This window comes from Tachypleus tridentatus, chromosome 12 (assembly GCF_004210375.1).
Source record: "Tachypleus tridentatus isolate NWPU-2018 chromosome 12, ASM421037v1, whole genome shotgun sequence".
Classification (NCBI taxonomy): Eukaryota; Metazoa; Arthropoda; class Merostomata; order Xiphosura; family Limulidae; genus Tachypleus; species Tachypleus tridentatus.
The window spans coordinates 41,514,306-41,541,797 of record NC_134836.1 but is presented as its reverse complement, the minus strand read 5'-3'; the positions used below and the strand labels follow the sequence as shown (position 1 = coordinate 41,541,797).

The 27,492-nt window shown below is 34.3% G+C and overlaps 1 protein-coding gene across 4 annotated transcripts; it reads left to right on the top strand.

Moving 5' to 3' along the window:
- Window positions 1-4,558: 4,558 nt before the first annotated feature.
- On the top strand, window positions 4,559-26,576 carry LOC143233128 (uncharacterized). 4 transcript variants are annotated; one of them, XR_013017998.1, is made up of 5 exons: window positions 4,559-4,913; window positions 22,456-22,522; window positions 24,155-24,231; window positions 25,950-26,065; window positions 26,259-26,576. XR_013017998.1 is itself a non-coding variant. In XM_076469058.1 (4 exons), the coding sequence occupies exons 1-4, from the start codon at window positions 4,788-4,790 to the stop codon at window positions 25,959-25,961; spliced, it is 282 nt and encodes a 93-aa protein (XP_076325173.1). In that variant the 5' UTR covers window positions 4,559-4,787; the 3' UTR covers window positions 25,962-26,576. The 4 variants fall into 4 exon arrangements, 3 of the variants coding, with proteins under 3 accessions (XP_076325173.1, XP_076325174.1, XP_076325172.1); XM_076469058.1 differs by having other exon boundaries at window positions 25,950-26,576; XM_076469059.1 differs by having other exon boundaries at window positions 24,817-26,576.
- The last annotated feature ends 916 nt before the right edge of the window (window positions 26,577-27,492 follow it).

Below are 27,492 nucleotides of genomic sequence, written 5' to 3'. Positions count from 1 at the left end.
ATCAAGGTTTGATTGATCAAACATCTCTTTAGGCGACAGGTAGAGAGAACAAAGAGTGATGGTACGACCCAAGGAAACACGGATGGCTACGGCCTCCGAGGTTGTGTAGAGTGGCAAAGATAGGGTGGACACATACTGATCAACCAATAATGCCACCCCTCCATGCACTCGTCCATCACACTGTCTGTAATATCTGTACAAAGAAAACTGCTGAAAGGTGACTGTATCGGCTGGTTCAGAAATGTTTTCTGTAAGGAAAGACATACAGGATGGTAGGAAGCAATCAGTGTTTTGATGTCATCCAGATAAGAACATAAATCTCGACAGTTCCATTGTATCAAGGTGGCCATTTTAACTTATGTGTAGGTGAATTATGTGGAGAACCCTACTGTTTACGATCACGTCTTTTTTCTTTACTGTCTTTATTCGAGGGAGATCTATCGACCTCCATGGATCCTACCCTGGGTCGAATGGGCAGGTCTCTGCTGTTGGAAGAGGATTCTAGTGAATGAGGACGTTAACGAATAATCGTTTTGCATTTGGGTTTGGGAGAAGAAGATGTATCTGAGGAAATGCCTGTACCCGGAAATAAAGGAAGTGAATTTTGGGATTTGTTTGAATGTATGTAAGGGACAGAGATGAGATCAACTTTTTAACCATGGAGGTCAAAAGACTTTTCATTTGTTTTGAGAACGATTCTTTTGCAGGCACAGAGAGATATGTCTGCACTCCAACTGTAGTTGTGGAAGGAAGTTCAGCAGCATACGTCCGAGATGAAGTGGTGAACAGCGACTTTCGAGCCTTAGGATAAGTAATCACTGAGGATAAGTAATGTTATGAATAATTTTCAAATGCTGCACCTCTTTTTCTTCCAACTATTTAGGGCAAGAACGAAAGTAGTACGGGTGAGAGTTATTGCAACTGATGCAGTAAGGGTCTGTTTCACCTTTTCGGCATGGTGGTCCTTGCCACTGCAACGTACACATATCAAGGAACCACGACATGGCTTCTTTGAGTGACCGAACCTCAGACACTGGAAACATCGGATAGGGTTTGGAATGTATGGCCATACCCTGCAGTTAAGATAGCCTGCCTTGATAGTTGCAGGTGGACGTGGTGATGTAAATGTGAGAATCAGGTCATTGGTCGGCATCGTAATTCCATCTTTGTGAGTGGATATACGCCTCACTGCAGAAGCTCATTGGGTGGAGAAACCAGCGAGAATCTGTGACTCAGAGATATTCTTCAAATTTCTCTCAACAATAACTCCTCGTGAGTAATTCAAAGTAGCATGAGGTGTAACCTCAATTGGTATATCCCCAATTGCCTTTGAATGCAAGAGGAGTTCACTGTGTTGAGATGTGGATGTTTCTAGCAATATGTCACCAAATCGAAGCTTCTTTACTGACTTTGGAGAGCCAACACGTCCCTTTAGTTCCTCTTCAATGAAAAAGAGAGACGTTTGCTCTGAAGTTTTGTCTGAAAGAGAATGGAAAATAAGAAAATGAGGTACAACAGGTGTTACATATGTTAAAGATTGCTTCTTAAAATCTTCAAGATGTGGTCGTTTACCTATGGACTGTTTTCTCACTATTTTATTTAAGTTTTTATTTGGAGGATCCATAATAAAAAAAGGAAATTTCGGTGCCCACTGACCTCACCCACCAAGAAACCCTACTAGGGGAGCACTATAATGTCAAGCAAGGACACTGCAGCAATGCCAGGGTTTCGTGAGTACTATACCCAAACACTAGCATCAGATACAATGTTCACAATCCCTGTTGAGAACACTGGTACTTGGTTGACCCTAGCTCAAGTGAACCAGCTGATTGACCCAAGGGGGACCACCCAAAGTCCGCCAGTCTGCAGGAATTCAAAGCCAAAGTGGTGTGTTAGGGTTGGACCCCTCAACCACCAGGAGCCTCTCCTCCCCTTCACAGGTTGCCATACATGGCAAACACGTGGGTGGATGTTTAGATCCCAGAGGAGGTAAACTGAAAGAACAGAACCTTCCCTCGAAGGTCCCCTCACCATGTACAAGCATCCACACCGAGGGGTGTTTTATTCAGATCTTATGTAAATGAAAATGTGCAAATTTTCCTGTTTTACATGTAAAATAGGTTAATTTCTAAATTTCATTATACATGTCATAAAAGCAAAGTTTGAAGGAAATGATGGCCATTTTCTGTACTTTTACAACATAAAAAATTAAGAAATAACACATACTATCCACAAACAAAATCTGTGTTACGTAGTGTTATTTTTAACATTTCATTTCTAGTTGCAACGTATTTCAGATAACTCCATTAGTCAAAGTGTAAAACAAAGCTTGCATTATATTCGTGGGAAAATTTTTCTCTAGGATTACTATAACGCAGTCGTTACCTTATTTAAGGAAACATACGTATGCGTGTGTAATGTTACAGATAGCGGTTATGTAGCTTTGCGCGAAATTCAAACCACACAAAACGTTATGTTACAAGTATGTTATATATTGAAGAGTTCAGTATTAATGGAAGTGAGATTTATATAATTACCGATACTACCGAAAGTTGAGCGTACGTACATTAGATACATACTAAACAAAAATGCATTTTAGCCCGAAACCACACAATAGGTTATTAGGCCTGTGGCCAGCACAGGGATTGAATCTCAGCTTCTACCCTAATAAGTTTACAAACGTACTACAGAAAAATCGAAGGACAGATGATGAAATTTAAGGTGTGAAAGATGCCAGTTACAAAAGAAAGTCAAAAATACGATTCTTTTCACATTTGGTACGAATGCAGGTTTATTTTTAATTTTCATTCCAAATGTTCTGTAAGAGTGCATATATTTTGTACGAATTAAAAGTTTTTTGGTATTTTTTTTCAAAATATTATTTACGGGGGCCAGATGGTCAGGGCGCTCAACTCGCAATCTGAGGGTCGCTGGTTCGAATCGCCATAACACCAAAAATGCGCACCTTTTCAGCCGTTAGGGTGTATAAAGTTACGATCAATCCCACTATTTGTTGGTAAAACAGTAGCCAAAGAGTTGGCGGTGGGTGGTGATGACTAGCTGCTTTCCCTCTAGTCTTATACTGCTAAATTAGGGAGGGCTAGCACAGATAGCCCTCAAGTAGCTTTGCGCGAAATTCAAAACAAACGATTATTTAAGTACGATGTTTTGATTCCAAACTCATTATAAAATTAGTTCATGAATACGGAACAAAAATACATAGATTTCACTTTTTCAATTTCTAAAGCGCGTTGCTTTCCGTGTCAAGTTTCACATTATCTCTTTTTTTTGTTGAATAATAATGTAGAGAACAGGAGAGTGCCGATTGCATCCATATGTCAGAAACATATCTAAATATGGAGCTTAATATTTTTGTTTGGGAATTTCGCACAAAGCTACTCGAGGGCTATCTGTGCTAGCCGTCCCTAATTTAGCAGTGTAAGACTAGAGGGAAGGCAGCTAGTCATCACCACCCACCGCCAACTCTTGGGCTACTCTTTTACCAACGAATAGTGGGATTGACTGTCACATTATAACGCCCCCACGGCTTGGAGGGCGAGCACGTTTGGCGCGACGCGGATGCGAACCCGTGACCCTCAGATTACGAGTCGCTCGCCTTAAAGCGCTTGGCCATGCCGGGCCTATGAAAAGATCATTAATATTAAGGAAATAGAATATGTCAACTAAGAATATTTATCACTATTGGATAATATGACAACAACGTTGTAATGTATCTCCAAGCTAAAGACAGGTATTTTTAGATCTACGTGGGTGAATAAAGGTATAATTGATATTTTTAACACTTGCTGGATACAAATAAGATTATTGTCACAACTGTAAGAGTCGGTTGCGCTTAGTCAGGTAAAAACCTGTTTGATATTGTTATTCTTTGTTTGACATAGTTTATGGAGTGTAGTAGGTAATCTAAGTACTTCGGGATATCGCACTAGGACTTTCATTTGATTTTAAATGATTCTAGTTTTTAAAATTTCCGGTTCTCTTTTTGACGTGTAAATGTTAGGATATCTTCTTTCATGTCCTAGTAGCCAGTTGGGGTTATAACGAAAATTTAATACTGGTGAGTAAGCAACAGTTTACGTTTACACTTTAATAATGAATAAAAACTGAATATCAGCTTCAGATATTTTGCACATTAGCATTCAAGGTCTTTATTATTTTATCATATTTTTCTGACCTAGGAAATTTCCCTTGATGTATAAATAAACTTATATATTTGAAATAAAAGTTGTTCAGTCGTTTTTGTTTTTTTCTCTTGTTGCTGGTATTATAAACAAACAATACTATATATTTATTAATATCGTAAAGATGTGCGAGAGGAAATTTACTGTTAAAAAGTCTAAAAACAGATCCGCATTTCTTATAAATGTTAAGTTAATTCTCAGGAAAATTTATATTAATTTTTTCTAATATCTACGTTTCAGAAAATAATGAAACAATACACTTACGTAAATATTTTTAGTTTTGTTTTTCATTGTGTAGCTTTGTGCTTAAGTCAAACAACAACAACGTTGATTTTTATATCAATCATAACGGATGTACATTCATTCGTTCTGTGTATGGGATTATCGTGTCAGAAATAAATGATTGATAAATTTTCTGTAGATTTTCAAAATTAACGTCTAAATATGCATTTTCATTTACATTATAGCATAATGTATTATTGAAGTGGCCAATGCTTATTTACATAATGTTGTTGGCACGAAAGAGAAGTAAATCGATCTAAACTACTCATTTGATAGAGGGCTACAAATAAAATCCTAAACGCAATGGCGGAAAACAGGGAAATGGATGGTGAGAGAACCACTCAAGAAAATGTTGATCTGAATAAAAATGAATGTTTGGGAGATCAGAAGGGCCGAGATCCTAAGAATGTTCAAGATCTAGCACATTGTGTAAGTGTTAGAATTTTACTAGAATGTTAGATGTAGGTTACAAATATAAGTTCCATACCTGGATTATTGTATTTAAGTTTTTAACTCGTTTTAGTGAAATTGAAAGCGATCCATATTCAAAAATTCTTTCCAGAAACACCGTTATGTTTAATTTTTGATATCTGTTGTGTAATTGTCCACAACAAAAATACGTTAGAAGTAAGCATTCAACCATTTATTATTGTTATTAGATTAAGTATAGCATCTTAAAATGATATTGACGACATAGTTGCCATCTCCTTCCACACCTATCCTAAAACTGTAGTATATATGAAATAATACTAATAGATCAGGCGAAGATTGAGGCGGGGTGTCATCTGAGAGCTATATTTTTGAGGATAATGGATTCTTGTAGCAGGAATGTCTCAGAATTGTGTTTTGTTTGATGAATGATGTCTTCCGGAGCAAAATGGTATTTGTTTTTTTGATGTAAAGATAATTAATATTTCATCAATTTTTGCAACACCTACATGTACTTATAACATGCTATCAAGATACTTTTTCACAAATGTATGACATAGAAGTACTAGTGTGGTTCCAATGGATAGCCAAAAGCCAGAGCTTCAAAATACTTTTACAAGCTACACAGGGATTAAGGCCAGTTATGACTTTCCCTATGCTTCATTTTTGTGAAATTTAGTAATATTTTCCAGTTAAATTATGCCACTTGGCATCTGCTGAGCTTTTTGTAATGAATTTAATAATAATGAAAAGCCAAAGATATCTGCTATGAATGAATATCCCTTTTGAAGTTGCTAATTAAATATTGTAAAATTGGTAAAATAGAAAAATACTCATTTTTAGGTGATTTAAGACAATGTATACTTTTGTGAAGTATTTGGACCATAATTTCTACATTATAAAAGAGAAAAGTTATAAAGGTGGTTTCTGTTAAATTATGTAATATATCAGGCATGAATTGTTAACCTTGTCCTTTGTATTTGACAGTGTACTATGTTTTGTCAGATGAGGTGCTTTATCAATTAAGTAATTTATTTGGTGCCTTCAACACTTCTTCAGCATTCACACATCCTGGAAAATATTTAGACTTTTGTAATTTTCAAGATTGGAAACTCCTGAAAAACTAGGCAAAAAATAAATGTCCTGGAATACCACTAATTAATTAATAATATAATTTAAAGGCAACAAAGAAACTGTTGGTCCATGTAGGTTGTTCCATCTAGTGAATGAAGATTTAAAAAAGGTAAAATGCTTAGAGCTAAGTGTTAATTATGCCTTCATTTCAGTTCTCTTAAACTTGTACATCTATCACATTCAAAGGTAACCAATTCCAATGACCAACCAACTATCTTAACTGAAGGTGACTCCTACTCTACCATAATTGATATTTGTTGCCTAGTCTTACCATTCTCATCATTAAGTATCAAAAATTATCATAGATCATTGATATCAGTTCCCTTGACTACCTCAAATACCTCTATTAAATTCCCTCTAATTCTTCTTTTATCCAAAAGAGAGCAGTTTCAGAGATCTTGACTTGTCATTATATGATAACCCTTCCATCTCGGATATAATTCTAGTTGGCTTCCTCTAAGCCCATTCCAACAATTCAGTGGCCATATTTAGGTAAGGAACTCATGACTTAATAAAATCTTCAAATGTGGCCCAATCAATAACCTTTACAATTAAATTATAACCTCTTTAGAATTCTATTCAATATTTTTGTTGATATAACCTAAAGTCTTCCTATTTCCTCAACTACTAGCAACAGCACATTAGTTGAATGGCTTTCATTAACTAGAACATCAAGATCCTTCTCTTTCATAGCACTGATAAGGTGCTTCTATCAAAATTTTACTTGTAATTCAAATTTTGGTATCACCTTGACATTGCATTATCTTCTTGATGATTAGAAACCCGCTTGAAATAAAAATCTATTTCAGAACAGCTGGTATGGGTACAAACACTTTTACTAATAAAGCAGAAAACAATGTTTCAACCTTCCAGGGCCATTTTCAGGTTAAAAAAAACAAAACCTGTTAGCCTGAAGATGACCAAGGAAGGTCGAAACATTGTTCTCTGTTTTATTAGTAAAAGTGTTAATGTCTATACCAGCCATTCTGAGACACATTACATTACCTTTTATTTTATTACAAGTAAAAACCATCTGCCATTTATCTGCCTGACTTTCCTAATGATCCATATCCTTTTTTATAAAGCAAACACATCTTGCAGCCATTAATATGCATAAGATTTGTTGTTCTTAGGCCTTACTGAACCAGTAAGTGCTTATATTGTAGTCCAATATGCCTGGACACATTTTGGAATTTGTTTTTTGTTTATATTCAAATCTCTGTTCTAATTTTAAGAGGTAGGACATTGTAAAAATACATTTCTGTTTGCAGTTTCCTAATATTTCCTTCAGTCTAAATAAGATTTGGAAGAGGGATACCTTGCAACCACTACCACAATCAAAAGCATATAGAATTGGAATTTTACGTCTTTTTAGACTTTAAAAAAGTAAAGATTAAATGAATTGTGAAACTGGGCTTTTTGGACAGTTATTTCTCTGTATTTTAACCTATCTAGATTAGAGTGCACAAAGTTACAGCAGCTACTACGGACTGATATGAGAGTTGTGCCTTTCTTGTACTTTCAGAGGGGTTAAATTAAAAATGTTGCCAAGTTAAACCCTTAGCTGCTATTCTTTTGTATTTTAACCAATCTGCATGAGGCTTTACGTTAACATATCGTGTAGCCATTCCCACAGACTAAAATATAGTGATATAACATTACTTTGGTAGGGTAAAATAATTGATAACGTATGTAGTTGGGAACTCTGAACCTAAAGACATTGTATGAATATGTAAACATTATAAAGGGATGTTATTAATAGTGTACTGATTCTCACAGTGCTCAAAATTGCATTTACTGTGCTGAAGAACAGGCCTTGTTTGTTTCAAAATTACCTTTTAAATTTTTTTGTTTGCTCAAAAATTGGCTGTAAAATTCTTATTGCTATGAATGAATATATTTATGCAGAAACTGGCTGTTCGATATAATATAAGATTATAATTGAATATGTTCCAATATCTTCTTCCTACAAAGAAGTTATAAGTTGATACTGTGTGTCTGTATATCTGAATTACATTAGTTTTACATGTATTTGACGCTTTCTATCCCTCCTTGCCTTTAATGCCATTACTTTGAAATTAATCTGAGGATAGTATCACCTAAAATGGACGAGGAGGGGACATACTATATTCCCTTGCTAATGTTGGCCTTTGTAGTTTTATTTTGAAATTACATTCTAAAGGAAAAGGTTATCCACTCTTGAATTAAGTTTTTTTTTTAAACATATTACTATGTAAATGTATTTGAATAAAGAAATTACACAAAATATAGCAGTTCATCTCAACTTTATTCTTAGTACATTGAAATGTACAAGAAAAAGCAGTCTATCTGTACAGTTTGTTTTTTTAAGTAATTGTTACACTTGTCATGTGTAGTCTTCACATGTATTTATATATTTTTTTCTACTTGCTCATGTGATACATTATTTAATTTGTAAAGAAAACAATTTATACTTTAACAAAAAACTTTTTTAATAAGTTTATGTGAATGGCACACAATTCTTGTACGATTACAATTAGCAAACTATATACATGTTTTCACACAGCTTTTATGCATTTCATAGTGGTATGGCTTTAACATGTAAAGAGCTCATGAGACAACATAGTAATTACAAAAAGAACTACACCAAGATCATGTGTAGAAGTTAAAAATTAATATAGTTTGTAAAAGCAATAGTTCAAAAATATGCAAAATTATTTTTACATATTGGAAATGAGTTTGAGCAGAAAGCTTAAAAAGATATTTTAGTGTTAGTTTCTAAAGTGACCATATCAATTCTTAGTCATGATGCTTGAATTTATATTTCTTACGATGTCAGTTATGTTTGAATTAAACATATCGGTAAGATTTTGATGATAACTTGTTGGAAATAGGAGGGGACATTAAATGTTTCAATAATATTTGGTTCATACAGTTTTGTGAAAATGGACTATACTATTTGAACTAATTCTTTCACTGTCACATTTATAGATATACAATTTTTCCAGTGCCAGGTTTAAACATACAATAAAATATATATAATAGTAAAAATTCTGAACTGGTAGACATAGCTGTAGAGGAAGAAAATATGCGTGCTTATTATAGTTAAAGAATTAAACATTTTATTAATGATCAGTCTAATTGTAAGTGAGAGGTACCATTATATTATCAGTACAAAAATAGCTACATTAAAATTGAAAAATAGTTCTGTATGTTAAGCCTATTTGTGCAGAATTGGTCCACTGGAGTTAACCCATATTTGAAAATTAATGTTCACCATGAATTCAAAAATTTTGAATTGATGTATTTTCACAGAATTTGATAAGCTTTCAGGAAATATTACAAGTATATTTTTATACTTCAAATGGAATTTTTAATAAAGTATTTCTACAACTAATGTCTTTGAATTTTGCTTTTTTTCATCTGAGTGCAAAATAATTTTTGTATTAAGAATTCTTTCTTCATCTTAGAGTTTTCATATATCATTGGCATGAGCTCTAACCTCCTAAATTAATATCAAAATCTTTTTCAGTGAAACTATATTTTTTTTGTTATTTTTCTGTTATAATACCATAAGGGTTTCATCCATTAGAACAACCATGTAATCACCACCCAAAAAACATGAAATTTCAATTACTTTTTCTTTTATTTGTACTGTGACTGCAGATTGTGACAAAAATTTAAAACTGCTAATGTTGTAACAAAAGAAATTGCCCACCAAACCCATAGCTCAAATTTTGAAATAGTACTACCTACTTTCACCCAAAACACCTTTTGCTAGCAATGTATCAGTCCTTCATACCCTATTTTGTGTCATTTTAAAATATGTTGATCATATGACTATCCACCACCAATCATACTACTTCATCTATACAAGTTCAATTCTATCACAGTGCTCATCGTTATGATGGGTATTCTAATTCTTGTGCTTGATCATAAATTTATCAGTTTTTGAAATTTTAAGTTTTGACTTGTATTTGATTTCCATTGTTTCTGCTCATTTGTTTTAGAAATATTTGTGTTTTCTGAATTATAATTTTTGCATATGAATTTAAAACTTAATGTGGCTGATGATGAAATTATGGCATTATAAGAGTTACAATTATCAGGGTTGATGATGGAGAAGCACAAATTTTAGTTCACAGCAGTTTGTTTTTTATGTTTGGTGGACAATTTCTTTCATGTTATGGTTTTTTGTGAGTTAGAATTCAAGTACTTTATGGAAATTTATTTTACAGCACTTTCCACTGTGCCTACTTGTAATCTGCAAGATTAGGTAACCTCGTTTTTTCCCGAGAGATCTGCGGTAGCTTTTTTTTGATATGCATTCCTCACTCCTAATAGATGTACACATGCTTAGCAGATTTGTGTGGATGGACTTAATTTCCACACTAAATAATTTAGTTCTTTTATGTCTTCACTACTTAGTATTTGGTAAATTAGGTTTCTATGTTTCTTTTACCATCCAACTTCATTTAGTCAAAATTTACATTTAGAGTTTGTTTATTACTCTGGTTTTTTTAATTTTTGTTATATGTACTAGTTTTGTACAGTCGTTGTTTGGGTAAATATACTTTCAGTTAGTTTTGTAGGTATGTTGGTTTTTTTTTTTTTTTACTGTTTATGCTATTTAGTTTGTAAGTTCCTTTTTCTTTTCTTTCAGTCACATCTGATTAGTGATTAGATTTGAGTGAAAACATTGTTAACTGTGTTTTATGGTGGGTTTTACTTTAGTGTCTTTTATATATGCAAAAACGGCTCGTTTGGGTTGAGAAAATATTTTACATAGAAGAGCGAACAACGTTTTGACCTTCTTTGGTCATCGTCAGGTTCACAAAGAAAGAATGAGGTAACTGACCGGAAGCTGACCACATGTTTGGAAGGGGTTGTGTAACTGAGTGTTGGAATGTAGAGGGCAGTGTTAGATGTTTGAATATATAATTTTATTTATTTTATTATATTAATATAGGTATAAAGGCATTCCTTTATATTGGTTTATTTTGGGTTTAAGTTGTTGTATAAGTAAGGCTTCTTTAATTTTGCGTTTGTTTCTTTATTTAGTATTTGAGTGTTTTCTATGGTTATGTTGTGTTTATTTGACTTGCAGTGTTTGAAATCGTGTGAAGGTGACTTTTTATGTTCTTTGAATCTGGTTTCCATTTTTCTGCTTGTTTCTCCAATATAGAAGTTGTGGCAGTTATCACATTGTATTTTATAAATAATGTTGGTGTGGTGTTTGTCAGTGTAGTTTTACATAATATAGACCTCAGTTTTGTGCCTGGTTTTTGAATAAATTTGGTATTAACTGGAATGTCATATTTTGTTACTAGGTTTTGCCAAATGTTGGTTATTTGTCTGCTGATGTCGGGAATATATGGTATGCAGCAGTATATGGTTTTGTGATTTTTTGATTTGTGAGATATATTTACTTTTGTTGGCTGATTTTGCTTTCTGTTTAGGTGTGTGCTTATAATTTTTTCTATGGTTTGTGGAGGACACAAACAAATTTAAACCAATACACACAAATCCAACAAAAACACACGAGATGCAACTGAACAAATTACTACTACAAATGAAAAAAGCCAACACAATTTCACAAACACTTTATTCCTACCTACGTAAAACCGACTCACGCACACCACAAATATACAGCATCCCCAAACCTCATAAACCAGATTGTCCATTACGACCAATAATGACCACATATGAATCGTTCAATTATAATCTTGGTAAATACATAGCATGGGCATTCTCCAAATATGTAACATGAGCTAGCTCATTCATCAAAGACTTTTAATTTCAAGTCTAATTTAAATCAACTTAATCATAAAGCCTTAATGGCCAGTTTCGATGTTATATCCCTCTTTACAGAAGTTCCAACCACTGAAGCCTGCAAGATAGCCTTGGAACTCTATATCCGAGACCCTAACCCAACTATAGACATTCCCAACAACCAATTAGCAACACTCATAGAATTAACCACGATAAAGACAAACTTCATGTTCAACAACCACAATTATATACAAACAAATGGCCTAAGCATGGGCAACCCAGTATCACCAGTTCTAGCCAATATTTTTATGACACAAGTTGAAACACAAGCAATTAACACAGCATTACATCCACCACTTACTGGTACAGATATGTAGATGACACGGTTGCAGGATTCAGATCTACAGAACACATACTTAATTTTTTCAATCACATTAACTCTATACATCTCAACATTAACTTCACATGTGAACAGGAAGAAAACAATCAAATATTGTTTCTTAACCTCAAAATTACAAGAACCGACACACAATTCAAAACAGAAATCCACCAAAAAATCACCCATACTGGACTATACATTCCTTGGGACTCAGCACATGAAATAAAACAAAAACTCAACATACTAAGAAACCAAATAAACACAGCCATAAAACTATGCTCACCAGATAAAATTAACGATGAATTAGACAAAATAAAACAATAATTCATCAACATCAATAAGTTTCCTCCACAAACCGTAGAAAACATTATATGTACACGCCTAGACAGAAAGCAAAATCAACCAACAAAAGTAAATATATCTCATGAATAAAAAAAATCACGAAACATATACTGCTGCATACCATATATTCCCGACATCAGCAGACAAATAACCAACATTTGGCAAAAACTAGTAACAAAATATGACATTCCAGTTAATACCAAATTTATTCAAAAACCAGGCACAAAACTGAGGTCTATACTGTGTAAAACCTACACTGACAAACACCACACCAACATTATTTATAAAATACAATGTGATAACTGCCACAACTTCTATATTGGAGAAACAAGTAAAAAAATGGAAACCAGATTCAAAGAACATAAAAAGTCACCTTCACACGATTTCAAACACTGCAAGTCAAATAAACACAACATAACCATAGAAAACAATCAAATACTAAATAAAGAAACAGACATAAACAAATGCAAAATTAAAGAAGCCTTACTTATGCAACAACTTAAACCCAAAATAAACCAATATAAAGGAAAGCCTTTATACCTATATTAATATAATAAAATAAATAAAATTATATATTCAAACATCTGACACCGCCCTCTACATTCTGACACTCAGTTACACAACCCCTTCCAAACATGTGGTCAGCTTTCGGTCAGTTACCTCTTTCTTTCTTTGTGAACCTGACAATGACCGAAGAAGGTCAACGTTGTTCGCTCTTCTATGTAAAATATTTTCTCAACCCAAACGAGTCGTTTTTGCAGATATATTTCTCTGCTAGTGGGTTTTCTCGACATCACTGATTTAGTGTCTTTTGTCCTATCAGTTCCTTGGGTGGACTTGTATGATCAATATTTAATAAGATATGGAGCAGCCTTTCATGAAGAACCTACCATCTACTCTCTCTCTCTAAGCAAAAGGTTTTATCTTTTTATGGGGTTTTGAGCTTCCTTGGAAACTCTCATTCTCTTGTGTCAGGCACATATGCATTCCCTTTGTTGGATGCTTCTTAACCAGTGAACTTCTCTCACAATCTCTTGGACCATCTCATCACCCTTGTACCTTGGATCAGGGCCTATCTTGCTTGATGTCTTGACAGGGACTTGACTACAGTGAGATTCCTATTCCTCCATCTTATTTCAAGAGTCTCACCTGTTCAGAGATACATTCTTGGTAGATTGGGAAACTTTCTTTGATTCCCAAGAGAGTTTTGGGTCAATGGCTCAGTCAAGGAGGTTACTCTGCATACCAACATTCTAGTTGTTCATTGGGTCCTGTATCATTTTATTCCACTCCTGTGAGAGTGGGTGGTTATGGTTCATTTTGACAATTCACTGTTGTCAGCCATACCACCAAGTAAGGGAGAACTAAGTCAAAATCTCTGTGCTTTCAAACTCTGGATCATCTGTACTCAGCCAACAACCATGGCATGATTGTTCTGGTGTCTCATGTTTGTAGAAATATAAATCTTGTGGCCAGTTGCTCATGTCCCAACCAGGTTTTCCCCACAGAGTGATCCCTTCATCTTCAGACATTTCTGTAGGTGTCTTCTCAACTGGGAAACAGCAAATGTATTTGTTGTTCACTGGAATGCTCATCTTCCTTCATTGTGGTCTCAAATTCTTTATCTCTTAGATCTGGAGCTGGATGTTTTGAGTCAAAATTGAAGTGGCATTCACCTGTATGTCTACTCTCCAATCAGATTCCTCTCAAGAATCTTTTCCCTTATCCAATAATTCTGAATTGTTTTGCTGGTTGCTCCATATTGGGCAGCTCAGATGTGATTCATTCTGTTCTGGCTCTTTCAGGAGTAAGAGCCCATGCTCTTACTTCTGTACTGATCATTCCTTCATCAACTGTAGTTGGACATGTTTCATCCCAATGCAGTCATATTCCATGCTTGACTTTTTCCAGTCTCTTGCCTCAACTCAGGGACTCATCCTTTGTGTAATGTCTTTCCTTGCCAATACCATTTGCCCTTTCTCCTTGTTTATGCACTGCAGTAGTTGATATTACTTTTGACTTTGGTTTCAACTACCTTGTCATTCTGTTCCTCATCTGGTTGTTTTATCAGACTTTGTTTCTCACTGTTGGTTATTATTGGGCTATGCTATTGAACACCTTTCCTCCTCCCACTTCTGGAAAGACTTCTTTCCTCCTTTATTTCCCTCCTTTTTTTGTTTCTTTCTTCTTGTTTATCTGCCACATCTCTTTGCTCTAGTGGAATGAGATTGCAGTGTTTTCCTTCATGCCCTGTTTGGTCTAACTATGAACCTATTGCAATGTTTTCCTGGTGCCATCTTTTCCTTAAAGCCTAATTTCCTTCTCCTCCTAGTATGCAGTCATCATCCTTCCAGTATTTATATCATTAATGTTTCCTGCATTCTTAACTATTCCTTCTGTGCTATCCTCAATCCTTATCAGACCTTCCTTCCCAGAACATTGGCTACCTGTGAAGGTTGTGTAGCATTTTCTCTTATTTTCTTACCTTTGGTTTCCCACCTGTACTTCCATTTAAGTCTTGATCAACTACTTTTTCCAGTTCTTGCCATGCTGTATTATATGGCTTGTACTGTGTTTTTTTTAATGGTTCTTATTCTTGTCTATTTTTTCCACAGAATTCATATATATCTCATGCTCTACTGGCTGGGCTCTTCAGTTAATGTGATGCATATTTTGTCAAGTCTGTGGAAGGTCATTGTCTACATAATGATTATTTTCACCAAGTCTGTCATCTGACTGTCTTTAGCTTCTAAAAAACACTGTCCTTTAGAGAAGATCATTCAGGTTGGTACATGGACAACTCCCAATGCATTTGTTACACATTATTTGTATAACCTATAACCTAGTTGTATCTTTCTTGGGAAGTTATTGTTTTTCTTTTGTGGTACTTCTGCACCCTTCTGTTTATTTTTGAATGGGACAAGTCAGTGTGTCATTTTATCCTAGTGCGTCCCCTAGTAGGGTAGTAGGGTTTCTTGGTGGGTGGGGGTCAGTGAGCACCTAAATTTTCTTTTTTCCTATGTATCCTCCTAATAAAAATTTAAATAAAATAGTGAAAAAACAGTCAATAGGTAAATGACCACATCTTGAAGACTCTGATCAGCAGTTTTCAACATCTGTACCACCAGTTGTACCTAATTTTCTCATCCTACATTTTCTTTCAGAGAAACTTTTAGGGCAAATGTCGTGGTTTTTTGATGTGCTCGTTGTGGTGGCAAAGACCACGATGCCTATGAGTGTGAAACGGACCCACATTGTGTCAATTGCAATGGTTCTTTTGCCCTAAATGGTTGGAAGAAAATAGGTGTAGCATTTGAAAATAACTCATAACATTACTTATACTGAGGTTTGAAAATTGCTGTCCACCACTTCATTTCAGACATATGCTGCTGCACTTCATTCCACAACTACAGTGGGAGTGCAGATAGATCTCTCTATGCCTTCAAGAGAATTGTTCTCAAAACAAATGAAAAGCCTTTTGATCTTCATGGTTAAAAAAGTTGATGAATCAACTTCAACACCCATCTCTGTCCCTTACATAGATTCCAACAAACCCCAAGATCCACATCCTTTGGTTCCAGGTACAGGCATTTTTTCAGATACATCTCTTTCTCTCACTCCAAGATGCAAAACAGTCAATTGTTTGCATTCTCAGTCACTGGAATCCCCTTCCAACAAAAGAGACCTACCCAGTCTACCCAGGGCAAAATCCATGGGGGTCGATAGACCTCCCTCGATTAAGGACAGTAAAGAAAAAAATACGTGGTCATAAACAGAAGGGTTCTCCAGCCAATGTGCCGACATGTCATTAAAAATTGCCACCTTGATACTATGGAACTGTATCCAAACACTGATTGCTTCCTACCATCCTGTATGTCTTTCCTTACAGGAAACATTTCTGAAACCTGCCAATACAGTCACCTTTTGGCAATTTTCTCTGCACAGAAATGACAGGCTATGTGATGGATGAGTACATCGAAGGGTGGCACTGTTGGTTGATCAGCATGTGCCCATCCTGTCTTTGTCACTCAACATGCCCTTGGAGGCCGTCGCCATCCATATTTCCTTGGGTCATACCATCACTGTTTGTTCTCTCTACCTGTCACCTTGAGAGATGTTTGATCAATCAGACCTTGATGCTCTCATTGAACAGTTGCCATCTCCCTTTCTAATCCTGGGGGATTTTAATGGACATCATCCTCTCTAGGGAAGTGCTGTTATTGATTGGAGGGGTCGCTTTATAGAGCGTATGCTCTCTGATCACAACCTTTCTCTTTTCAATACTGGTTCTTCCACTTATTTTCATGCACTTAGTTAGTCCTTTACCGCTATTGATCTCAGTTTGCTCCCCTTCATTATTCTCCTGTTTTTCATGGAAGGATGACAATAATCCACGAGGCAGTAATAATTTTTCTATACTTTTGAGAGAGACTGACCGTGGTCGTTGCCACCCAACCCGCATGCCCCGATGGAAGCTGGATCAGGCAGACTGGTCCACTTTCACTGCTCTCACAGAACTTGATCCTATCATCGTCTGTCAGTCATCAATAGACGACTGTGTAGCAGCAGTAACTGACTGTATTATACAAGCAGCTGCTCAATGTATTCCTAGAACCTTGACACGTTTTCCACTATATCCTCGTCCATGGTGGAATCCTGCCTGCCACATGGTACGGAAGGCTCAAACACGGGTCTGGGATACTTTCCATAGATATTCCACGCTCTTGAATCACATTGCTTCAAAGCAGGCCCGTGCACATGCTTGGTTGGTAAGGCGTCAAAGCCAGAAGGAATTTTGGATCACAACCAGCATATTTTCTATCACCAGTTCCAAAGCAATATGGGAAAAGATTCGAAAGGTCAGTGGGAACTACACTTCTGTCCCTTTCTTGATCTTACTCTCTGATGGCCAAGAAATACCCGATATCCGGAGCATCGCCGATTCTCTAGGTGGAAGCTTTTGTCGGGTATCTATCACTTTTGCTTGTTCCTCCACCTTCTTGACCTTCAAGACTTGGGCAGAGTGATCACCTCTTTCCTTTCAAACTGATTGTCTCTGTGACTATAATTGTCCCTTTACACTGGTGGATCTGAAACTAGCCCTTCATTGGTCTGGCAGTACATTTGTTGGACCAGATGATGTCCACTATGACATGCTGCGCCATCTATCTCCTGCTTCTCTTGATATTATTCTAATTGTTTTTAACCGGATCTGGCAGGAGAATGCTTTTCCTAATGCCTGGCACCAAGCTATTACCTTATTTTTCTCTAAGCATGGGAAAGATCCCAAGATTCCTTCAAACTACCATCCAATTGCTTTGATGAGCTGTCTCTGTAAGAGCTTAGAGAGGATGGTTAATGCTCATCTTGTTTGGTTCCTCAAATCAAACAATCTTCTCTCACCCACCCAATGTGGGTTTCGATGACAGCACTTCACCATGGACCACCTGATTAGACTTGAAACGTCAATCAGAGAGGCCTTTCTCAAATGACAACAACTTATATCAATATTCTTTGACATTGAGAAGGCTTATGACACAACATGGAGGTATGGCATTTTTTGAGACCTCCATATATATGAGTTACGTGGTCATTTACCCATTTTTATTAACATTTTTTAATGGACAGGTGATTCTGAGTTTGTGTGGGTTCGACACTTTCCCATTCTTTTCTACAGGAACTTGCAGTTCCTCAGGGCTGTGTTTTGAGTGTCACACTTTTCAGTATAAAGATTAATGTCTTCACTAAACAATTTCCTCTCACTGTTGCAAACAAGCTCTGTGTCGACGACTTTCACATCTCATGTCAGTCGTCGAACATTAGATAAATTGAGCGGCAACTACAAACTGCCTTTGACCGTGTACTGAAGTAGACCATGGCAAACGGCTTTAATTTCTCTCTCTCTAAAACAGCTTGCATGCACTTTTGCTTCCAATGGGGTATTTACCATGATCCTGAACTCTATTGGTGAAATTTTGCTGCCTGTGGTTCCTGAGACCAAGTTCTTGAAGCTTATCTTTGACTGTAAGCTAACCTTTATACCACACATTAAGCAGCTACAGGTCAAATGTACAAGAGCACTGATCATCCTCCATGTTCTCTCTACCACCAGTTGGGGAGCAGATTGATGTTCTATGTTTAAGATATCTGCCTACCCTCGGCCTTAAAGATGCTGGACCCCATTCATCATCAAGGATTTCAGCTCTGTATTGGGGCTTTCTGCACGTTCCCAGTTCAGAGCTTATAAGTAGAGTCTCATGAACGTTTTTTGCACCTTTGCCATCTGCAACTGTCTTTACTATATTCTTTGAAACTTCGTTCCTTACCAAAGCATCCCACCTGGGGTTGTGTGTTCCTCCCTCGGTGGGCCATACTTTTTCAGAACAGATGATCTGCCATTGCTCTTTTTGGCCTTTGTGTTCAGGTGCAGTTGAATGAATTGGGTATGTTTTTGGATAACATTGCAGTATTCACTGGTCAGCCCATCCCACCATGGCTTATTACAGTCCCCAAATGTGACCTTTCTTTAAGTCGTCTTTAAGAGCAGGTACACCTGATTGGAAGTACCATCTTTTTTTTTTATTGAACATCTTTCGAACGATCTTTCCATTCCAATTTATACGGATGGTTCCAAATCAAGTAACTTTGTGGGCTCTGCCATGGTTTGTTACAGTTTGGTGGTTGCATGCAGAATTCTTTCTACAGCTTCTGTGTTCACTGCTAAACTGTACGCCATTTCTCTTGCCCTGGATTGTATTGAAGCTAAGCAATACTCCAATTGCACTATTTATACTGACTTGCTTAATTTTCTACTGGCTCTGGAATTGCTTCACGTTGGTTCACACTTTGTTCTCACTGATATTCAAAACCGACTGGCCTATTTCTCATTAATATATACTTCTATCCAGTTTTCATGGATATGAGGCCATGTTGGTATATCGCGGGAAGGAGCTTGCAGACACGGCAGCTAAATCTATCTACTCTGGCACTGTCACCGCAGCGCCTATTTCATACGTGGACTATAGTCCTGTATTCAAGGCTTGTCTCCATGCCAGCTGGTAGTCGACTTGGAGTGAGCAACATGAAAACAAGCTTTTCCAAATAAAACCCTATATTGAACTTTGGTCATCTTGCTTCCGTAAGGATTGGAAGGAGGAAGTTGTTCTAACTAGACTATGCATTGGTCTCAGTTTTTTAACTCATTGTTTTCTTTTATCTGGAACTGATGCACCAGTATGTAGTCTACGTAACACTCAAATCACCATAAGCCACATTTTACTTTCTTGCCATCATTACGACTCTCAGTGACAGCACCATTTTAAACATATTTTGTCCCAAGGTTTGTCCACAACATTAGACAGTATTATTGGTGACAGTGACACTGTCCACCTTGATAAAGTTTTTAGTTTTTTAAAGGCCATTAATCTTTTTAATGTCATTTAAGTGTTTTATATTTATTCATTAAACCTTTTTTATTGTGGTTCCATTTTAAGAATCATAATCTCTCCAGTTTGATTTGAAATTAGAAAATGGCCATAACATTAAATAACTCACCACAAGGACTGGAAAGGCCAACTTCAGATGAGTAACGCTGCTGTTTTAACTACCCGTTAGTCATCCTGGCGAGTTATTAGTACAATTTTGCTGCATGCCTTTTAAAACTTTTATTACTTTGCTTTTTGATAATGGCCGTAATGACTTCAGGTGACTGACGGTGGTTCTTGTACTTACCTGTTAGTCTTCCTGGTGAGTTATGATAATTACCATTATGCTGCAGAAAGTCCTTTACAACTTCTCTTACTGTAGTTTCTCTCTTAACATTGTAGACTGCATATCAACATTGGTTTTATGCTGTTTGTTTTTGAATGCTGTTTTGTTTTACCTTCATTTCCTTTTATGAATTTTACTACATTTACTTTTACTTTTTTACTGGGTGTTTGGCAAGTTATTATTGCAATTTTGCTACATGTCTTTTAAAAGTTTTATTACTTTTTGATAATGGCCATAATGACACATAACCCGGAACCAGGACTGGAAAGGTCAACTTCAGGTGACTGATGGTGGTTCTTGGACTTACCTGTTAGTCTTCCTGGTGGGTTTTGATAATTACCAGTATGCTACAGAAAGTCCTTTACAACTTCTCTTGCTGTGGTTTCTTTCTTAACATTGTAGACTGTATGTCAACATTGGTTTTATGCTATTTATGCTTTTAAATGCTGTTTTGTTTTACCTTCATCTCATTTTATGAATTTTACTACATTTACTTTAGTTTTACTTTTTTACTGGACATTTGGTGCAGGTAGCCTAGCTGCTTTGTGCCATAAAACACTAAATCAACTAACCCACACAGTGAGAAGAGAATTATTGTCATTATACTTATTAGTTAAGTAATAACATAATGTTCCAGATCCAAGTAGCTTCTCCTTGATATTTTTGCCTGGGGGGACAGCACTTGGCTTAATCCATGTATCCAAGGTGCTTTCCTTGGGTTTTGTTTGGGAAAAACACATCGTATATCATATGAAGGTGTTTCCACTGGATGTTTTTGCACATTTGGCATAATCAAATTTATCCCTAGGTGTTTTCTTCTGGATGTTTCACTGAGGCAGACTATAGTTGGCCTATTCATGTACATTCCTTTATCCCTAGCTATATATATCTATATTACATTATCAGGTACCTTACTATGATTGACCGTTACTGTGTTCCATGCTAATGCTTGCTACATATGTGGCTGAATTATACACTATCTGTTAACAATGGGGTGATTATGAATTACCTAACAGTTTTTCTTTACTTATTTAGTGTGTTTATCCTGGATTTTATTTTTGGCAGAGAGAATAGCTCTTGCTGCTCGCAGTATCCTGAAGATGGTGTTTTTGCTGGATGTTTTACTTGAAAGGACAGCAATTAACATACTATAGTGAGCCCCAAGATTTTCTCCTTGGCACATATGTATTTGAGCTCATTGTTGAATGCAAACTAGACGTCATTTTTGTCCACATTATCCTGTTTCATGTCATAGTTATATATATTACATGTACAATAAGGAACCTTTTGGTTCGTTAAGGCTGTTCCATCCATTGACATTCAAATAATCCTGAGTAAAAGCAAAATACTCAAAGACGGTCCCGATCATTCAAATATTTATAAAGCCTTCTCTTTGTTTTAAATGAAGTCCATCCACCATATCTGAATGCAAACCACCTTTTAAAAAAAATAAAGCTATCTTAGTTGAAGATAACTCATGCTCTACCAGAATTTATATTTTTATCTTCTAGTCCTGATATGCTTACCATTAATATAAAAGATATGATTCAGCAACATTATCATATCCCTTAAGAACAATTCATTCAAAGAACAATAATGTGAATGAGTTTTATGGATGATCACTGATTTTTAGATTTCTCCAGAACTGCATTAAGCTATCCATTTCATAAACTAATGGAATAGCATTAAAAGCATGTACAAATGTTGGGATTATGTTCATAAATACTTGATGTAAGTTAGTGATGTACAACTTAAACTAATTTGAGGGTCACAAATATGGCAAACCCCATCTATTATTAATCTTAAGAAAACATTGTATAAATTAATAAAAGGGAAGAATATATACATTAAAGTTATATTAAAAGTGGGGTATGCAAAAATAGTGATTTAAATTTTCTAGGAGTAATTGTGTTGTTTTGCTGAGTGTTTTATTTATTAGAAGTGAGAGGAGAGAGTCTTGGTTTGATTCATCTTGGCCTCATATTGTAGATTTTTGTAACTATTTTGTTTAATCCTTCAAAAAATTACTTTGATTATCAGGAAAACTGTGTTCGATATTCTTGGTTAATTAATAAAACTTTCACTTGTGTGATATGTGGTATTTAAGTGTAGTTAGTATTACCATGTTTAGTTTATATTAAATTTCTTGCTTCTCTTTTGTTTTAGATCCAAACTCTACTTGAAGGAATGCAAGACAAATTTCAAGTTATGTCAGACCAGATTCTTACTAGAAATATCCTTTCAAATGATAATTTACAAACATGTTCTAAAGTTAAAATATTTAAAAACTAACAAACATCATTTAACCATGTTTGTCTCACTCGTGATTCTTTTTTGTATCTCTTAAGACATTACTGAATATTACTGGTACTTTATAAGAACAGTGTTTTAGGTACTGCTTCTATTTCATCTGAAACCACTGGCCTTGTGGTTAGCCATACTCAATGTAATGATCTTTGGTACCCACTGTTGTCCAGCGTTGCAGTTTGCATTTTAATAAGCTTATGTGAAGGATAGTGAAACCATTTTCAGGTCATACATATTAACAAACTTTTCATGACCCTCCACTGCACTTTGATTGTGGTTTCCTGGACCATTTAAGCAGAGAACAAAATTCCTCTGAAAGTACAAAACATGTCCTATGCTGCACTACAGCTCAAAACTGTGGTGGTACACCATACTAGCATATGAAGACCATTTTTGAGAATTGCAGTTAAGTCTTTTTTGTGGGTTAAAACATTTCATTCAGTTTATATATAAAACAATAAGATATAATTTGTCTGCAAAATTTTCAAGGGTATTTATTTTAATCAGCAATACAGAGATTATATAGATTATGTGCAAGAAGGACAACTATATTTTTTAATTTAATGTCCCATTCCTCTAATTTATTAATTTTAATGTCTTTCATTAGTTTGTAAGAAAGACTATAATGTATTGTTTTATTCTTTAACTTTAACACTTAACATTGTTTTCAAAACACGATTATTAATTTTAATAAAGTATAAATGTTGTTGCTTTAATTCCAATTGTCTGTTTGCTTATTGTTTTAAATGTATCTCTGTTATGGCTGGTAGTGATGTTTTACAGGGGTTTCCTCTGGCAAATGCTATTTTCTCCAATATTGTACTTAACTGACTGTTCAATTTCAGAAAGTGAAATATAGTTTATTTTCAAAACTTTGGATTTCTTTGTTGTACATGGAAGCATAACTTACTAGATGAAAGAGAACAAAAGACAAAAATAAGATTTTTTGGTTTCAGTTGAAAGATTGTCCAAAATTATTCTGATTATTTCTCATCATTTATGAACTTAACAGTCACTAGTGATTTTAACTTTTTCACAGCCAGGTGTAAATTTAAATACACAATAAAGTACAAAAATACTAAATTTTAACATATAACTGTTATTGAAGCTTGACACTGGTGAAGTGGGAAATTTGAGAGGAAGTACCATTTTAAGTGGTACAAAATTTCAAACTCTTGTGACTGTGGGTGACATTTATGTGCTTTTGGTAGTGAAAGATGTAGTGCAACATTTGGGGTTTTATTTATACTTGATAAACTTGTATATTATTACTCTAGTGGTTAGTTGTTATGTTTAGAAGATAATACGATTTACTAAAAATGGATTTTATTTTGGTTATTTTGCAATAAAGCCTATTTCTTTAACTAAATATAACTAGCATTATTTACATTCCTGAATTAGTACAGTGTATGTATTTGTAGCTAAGAAATATGTAATGTTTACCATAAGTTATTATTTAGTATATGTGTAAAAATGTTTGTGCTGACATTAATATTTTATATATTGTATATTAGAAATGCTCTTACAGAATTACTGTAATTTCTTTAACTGGGACTACTTGATGAAATGGGTCACAGGATTGATGACTTAGAGAAAAATATATCTGATTTAATGATGCAGACAGGAGAAGGAGATGTAGGTGGTTCAGGAAGTTGAACAGAACATTATACAAACAGTAGTGAAAGGTCATGAGTGACCTTGTGTGATTTTGTGCATATTTTTAAATGTTTTCATATTTGAAAAAGATTTTCATATAAAGTTATAAAGGTGGAGTATTGTAGGTTCAGCTGTGTTTGTTGAACCAACACGTACTAACTCATGATTTATTTATTTTTTGTCTTATTTGCTAAGTAAATAGCATTTAACTATTGTTTATGTTTTTGGAATTACTGATGTTATTCTTTTCAAAAGTAAAAATATATTTAGTTTCCAAAATTTGACTGTAATTGTTTCATTTTTCTGTAGATTTTCATTTTTACTCTCTGAGCTATTATTTTCTCTCAATAAAAATTAATTTTATTAGGTTTCAGAAAAAATGACTTCGCAGTATTTGTGCAGTAACTGTAATTTAACAATGATTTTTCCCTGTGTCATTCCACGATAACTGCATCATTTGTATGTCATGTTTTGATATTTCTATTTTAATTCAATATGTTCTTTCTGAAAAAGTAGTTTTTGAAATATTTATAAACAGGTTGAAGTTATTAATTTATATTACAGACAGCTTGAAAAAGAAGGAATTGGTTCAAGAAGAAATGTTATCCATGCTTTATCATGTTGTAACAAATCGTTTTTTAAATTTTCTGTAATAAAATCTAAATGTGTTTCTTTACTAAACATTTCTTAACCCAGTGAACATGTAATGATCATGCCTATATTGTATTTGTATTACCATTTAAACCTCATGCAAAACTGTTTAGATTCTTAAGTTGAATGTATTTTTCTGCTTGAAATTTTGTATTAGGTATGTCATTACGTTTAATTTGTAAATGTAATTAATAAAGGACAGAATACCATCATTAAGAAAAAAATTAAAATTTCAAAAAAACCTTTTTGATAAATACATTTCTATTGCATGTGTGTTTTATTCTACAATTTTGTAGATAAGTTACTCTTAATAAAATTATTTAACCTTATCTAGTGGGCCTTGAAGTAAATTAAACACATCTTTGGCACATAAGAGTAAAAAGTATGAGTAGTCTACTAACATTTTATGTTTTGCATATATTTCTTACCAGGAAAGTAAATTACACTAATGCAATGTGAAATGAGGTAATTTGAAGCTTGGTCTACTATAAAATTTATATAAAAACACTACAGCATGATCTGATGTGTTAGAGAAAAATATATTAGAATATTTATTGTATAGTTTAAACAATACATATACATAGTAGAGAGCTAAAAATATGCATAATATTTCTAAACAGGAATGATTAATTTTACATTTTACTAATTTTTATGTTTGAAATATTTATTTTCAAAAATTTCTAACCTTTGATGAATTTGGCTTAAATTTATTTTAGATACTGCAACAAGATTCATTTATATGTCATAGTTTGGAGATTTTGATTTGGGCTGCTGATAAATATATTCATTATTAATCTCAATTCCAAACAATACATATGACTTATTACATTTGATGGTAAGGATCCAGGTGAAACTTGTTTAAAACAATTCTATTTACAGAATTGTTATAATAATAATAATAATAAGCACATATAGAAAATAGGAAATGATTAATTTATAATAATTTAATTATCATCCACCTGTAGTACTTTGAACTTTTGAAGATGACATGTTATTTGCTAATATGAAATATAATGAATTTGTCACTAATCATCCATATCTCGTAGATCCCATCATAATAATGGACAGTTTTTCCAGAAAAGGAAGGCTTTTCTGCTCACTAAGAAGACAGTGTAATTCAATTTGATTGTTCAGTGTTATCCTTGGATAACTATATGAAAAAGTAAGCCTTGTGGTCCTGTGATAATTGAAAAATACCATACTTTCTTCCTCTTTTATATTAAAAAATAAGTGGACAATTAAATTTCACACAAATTTTTGCTGTTAAACATGTATGGTGCTCTTATTACTTTCAATGTGCAGTTAAACTGACTATAATATTTTGATCTTCTTGTGTTATTTGTGTGTTTTCATAGGTCATTCTCTTTTGGTGTCACTGAGCTTTCTCATTAAAGTATTGTTGGAGAGTTTTTTAGTGACACTAGGCATTTAGGGATTTAGAGATATCTAGAGGTTGTGCTCAACTATTGAGGTAACCAAGGGACATTAGCAAGAAGTGCCCACTGGGAAAACTGACTCTATTGTAAAAATATAAAGTTTTGTCCTGTCAATTTTGTGCAAATTGTTTTCTTGAATAGAGATTAATTCTGTCTTTTCTTTTTCCATACATCACTTGAATTATTTATATCTTGTGTGTTGGGATTTAATAAATATTATTTTTGTGTTATTATAAACTTGTGTGTACAGCTTCTTTTCAACTCAGTCAAGTCAGAGATTCAGCTTCACACTCCATCAGGAAACTTACTTTACAGTAGGTGTCTGTGACTTCTTGGTGATAAATTTGACAATAAATGAACAATATGCACTCCAATATGTATATAATATAAACAAATTAAAGGTATTTGTAAAATTCTTCATACTCTGGAAACTATACTTGTATCTTAAACACTACACAGTTCTGTTCTTGTCAAAAGTCCATTTAAGCCTATTCAATTGCCTTAGAATTAAGTTAACAAGTTGAATTATTTTCTATTATATATGTATCACAACAATGTCCATTTTGATTTACTTGCATTGCCTTGTGAGTAATTGCAGTTTTATTCTGTGCTTTCATTTATTTGTTTGTTTTTCATCAAAGTCTACACATGTAGGTTCAGTAAGCTTAGAACATCCTTTAAATAGACAAATTATTCTCCTTATCTCTTTCAAAATTTTTAATCTCATTTTAATGTATCAACCATTAGGGCTTTTACTTCTACAACAGTTAGCTCTGCATTTTGTAATTTATCTTTCTTGTTATTTGGGTTTTACTCTGTTATTCTGTTCCTGCTCAACTGGTCTTTGTTATTTATATGTTTATCACATAAGTAGTCTCTATAGCCTCAACATCAATGCATTAAAAACACAAAATAAATATATTAATAATAATATCTACACTAAAACAGTTGTTTATATCTGATGCACTCTAATATATGCAATTTGCTATTCTTCTAGTACATATAGTTACTGTCCATACCAGAAGTCTGACAGTGTGTCTGAGAATATTACTCCTACATATAGCAAAGTTTGCTGTAAGTGGAAACCATTGAATAAAATTATGTAATTTAATTGTTATATGTGAATATTTTCAAGCCATATTGTATTCATAAT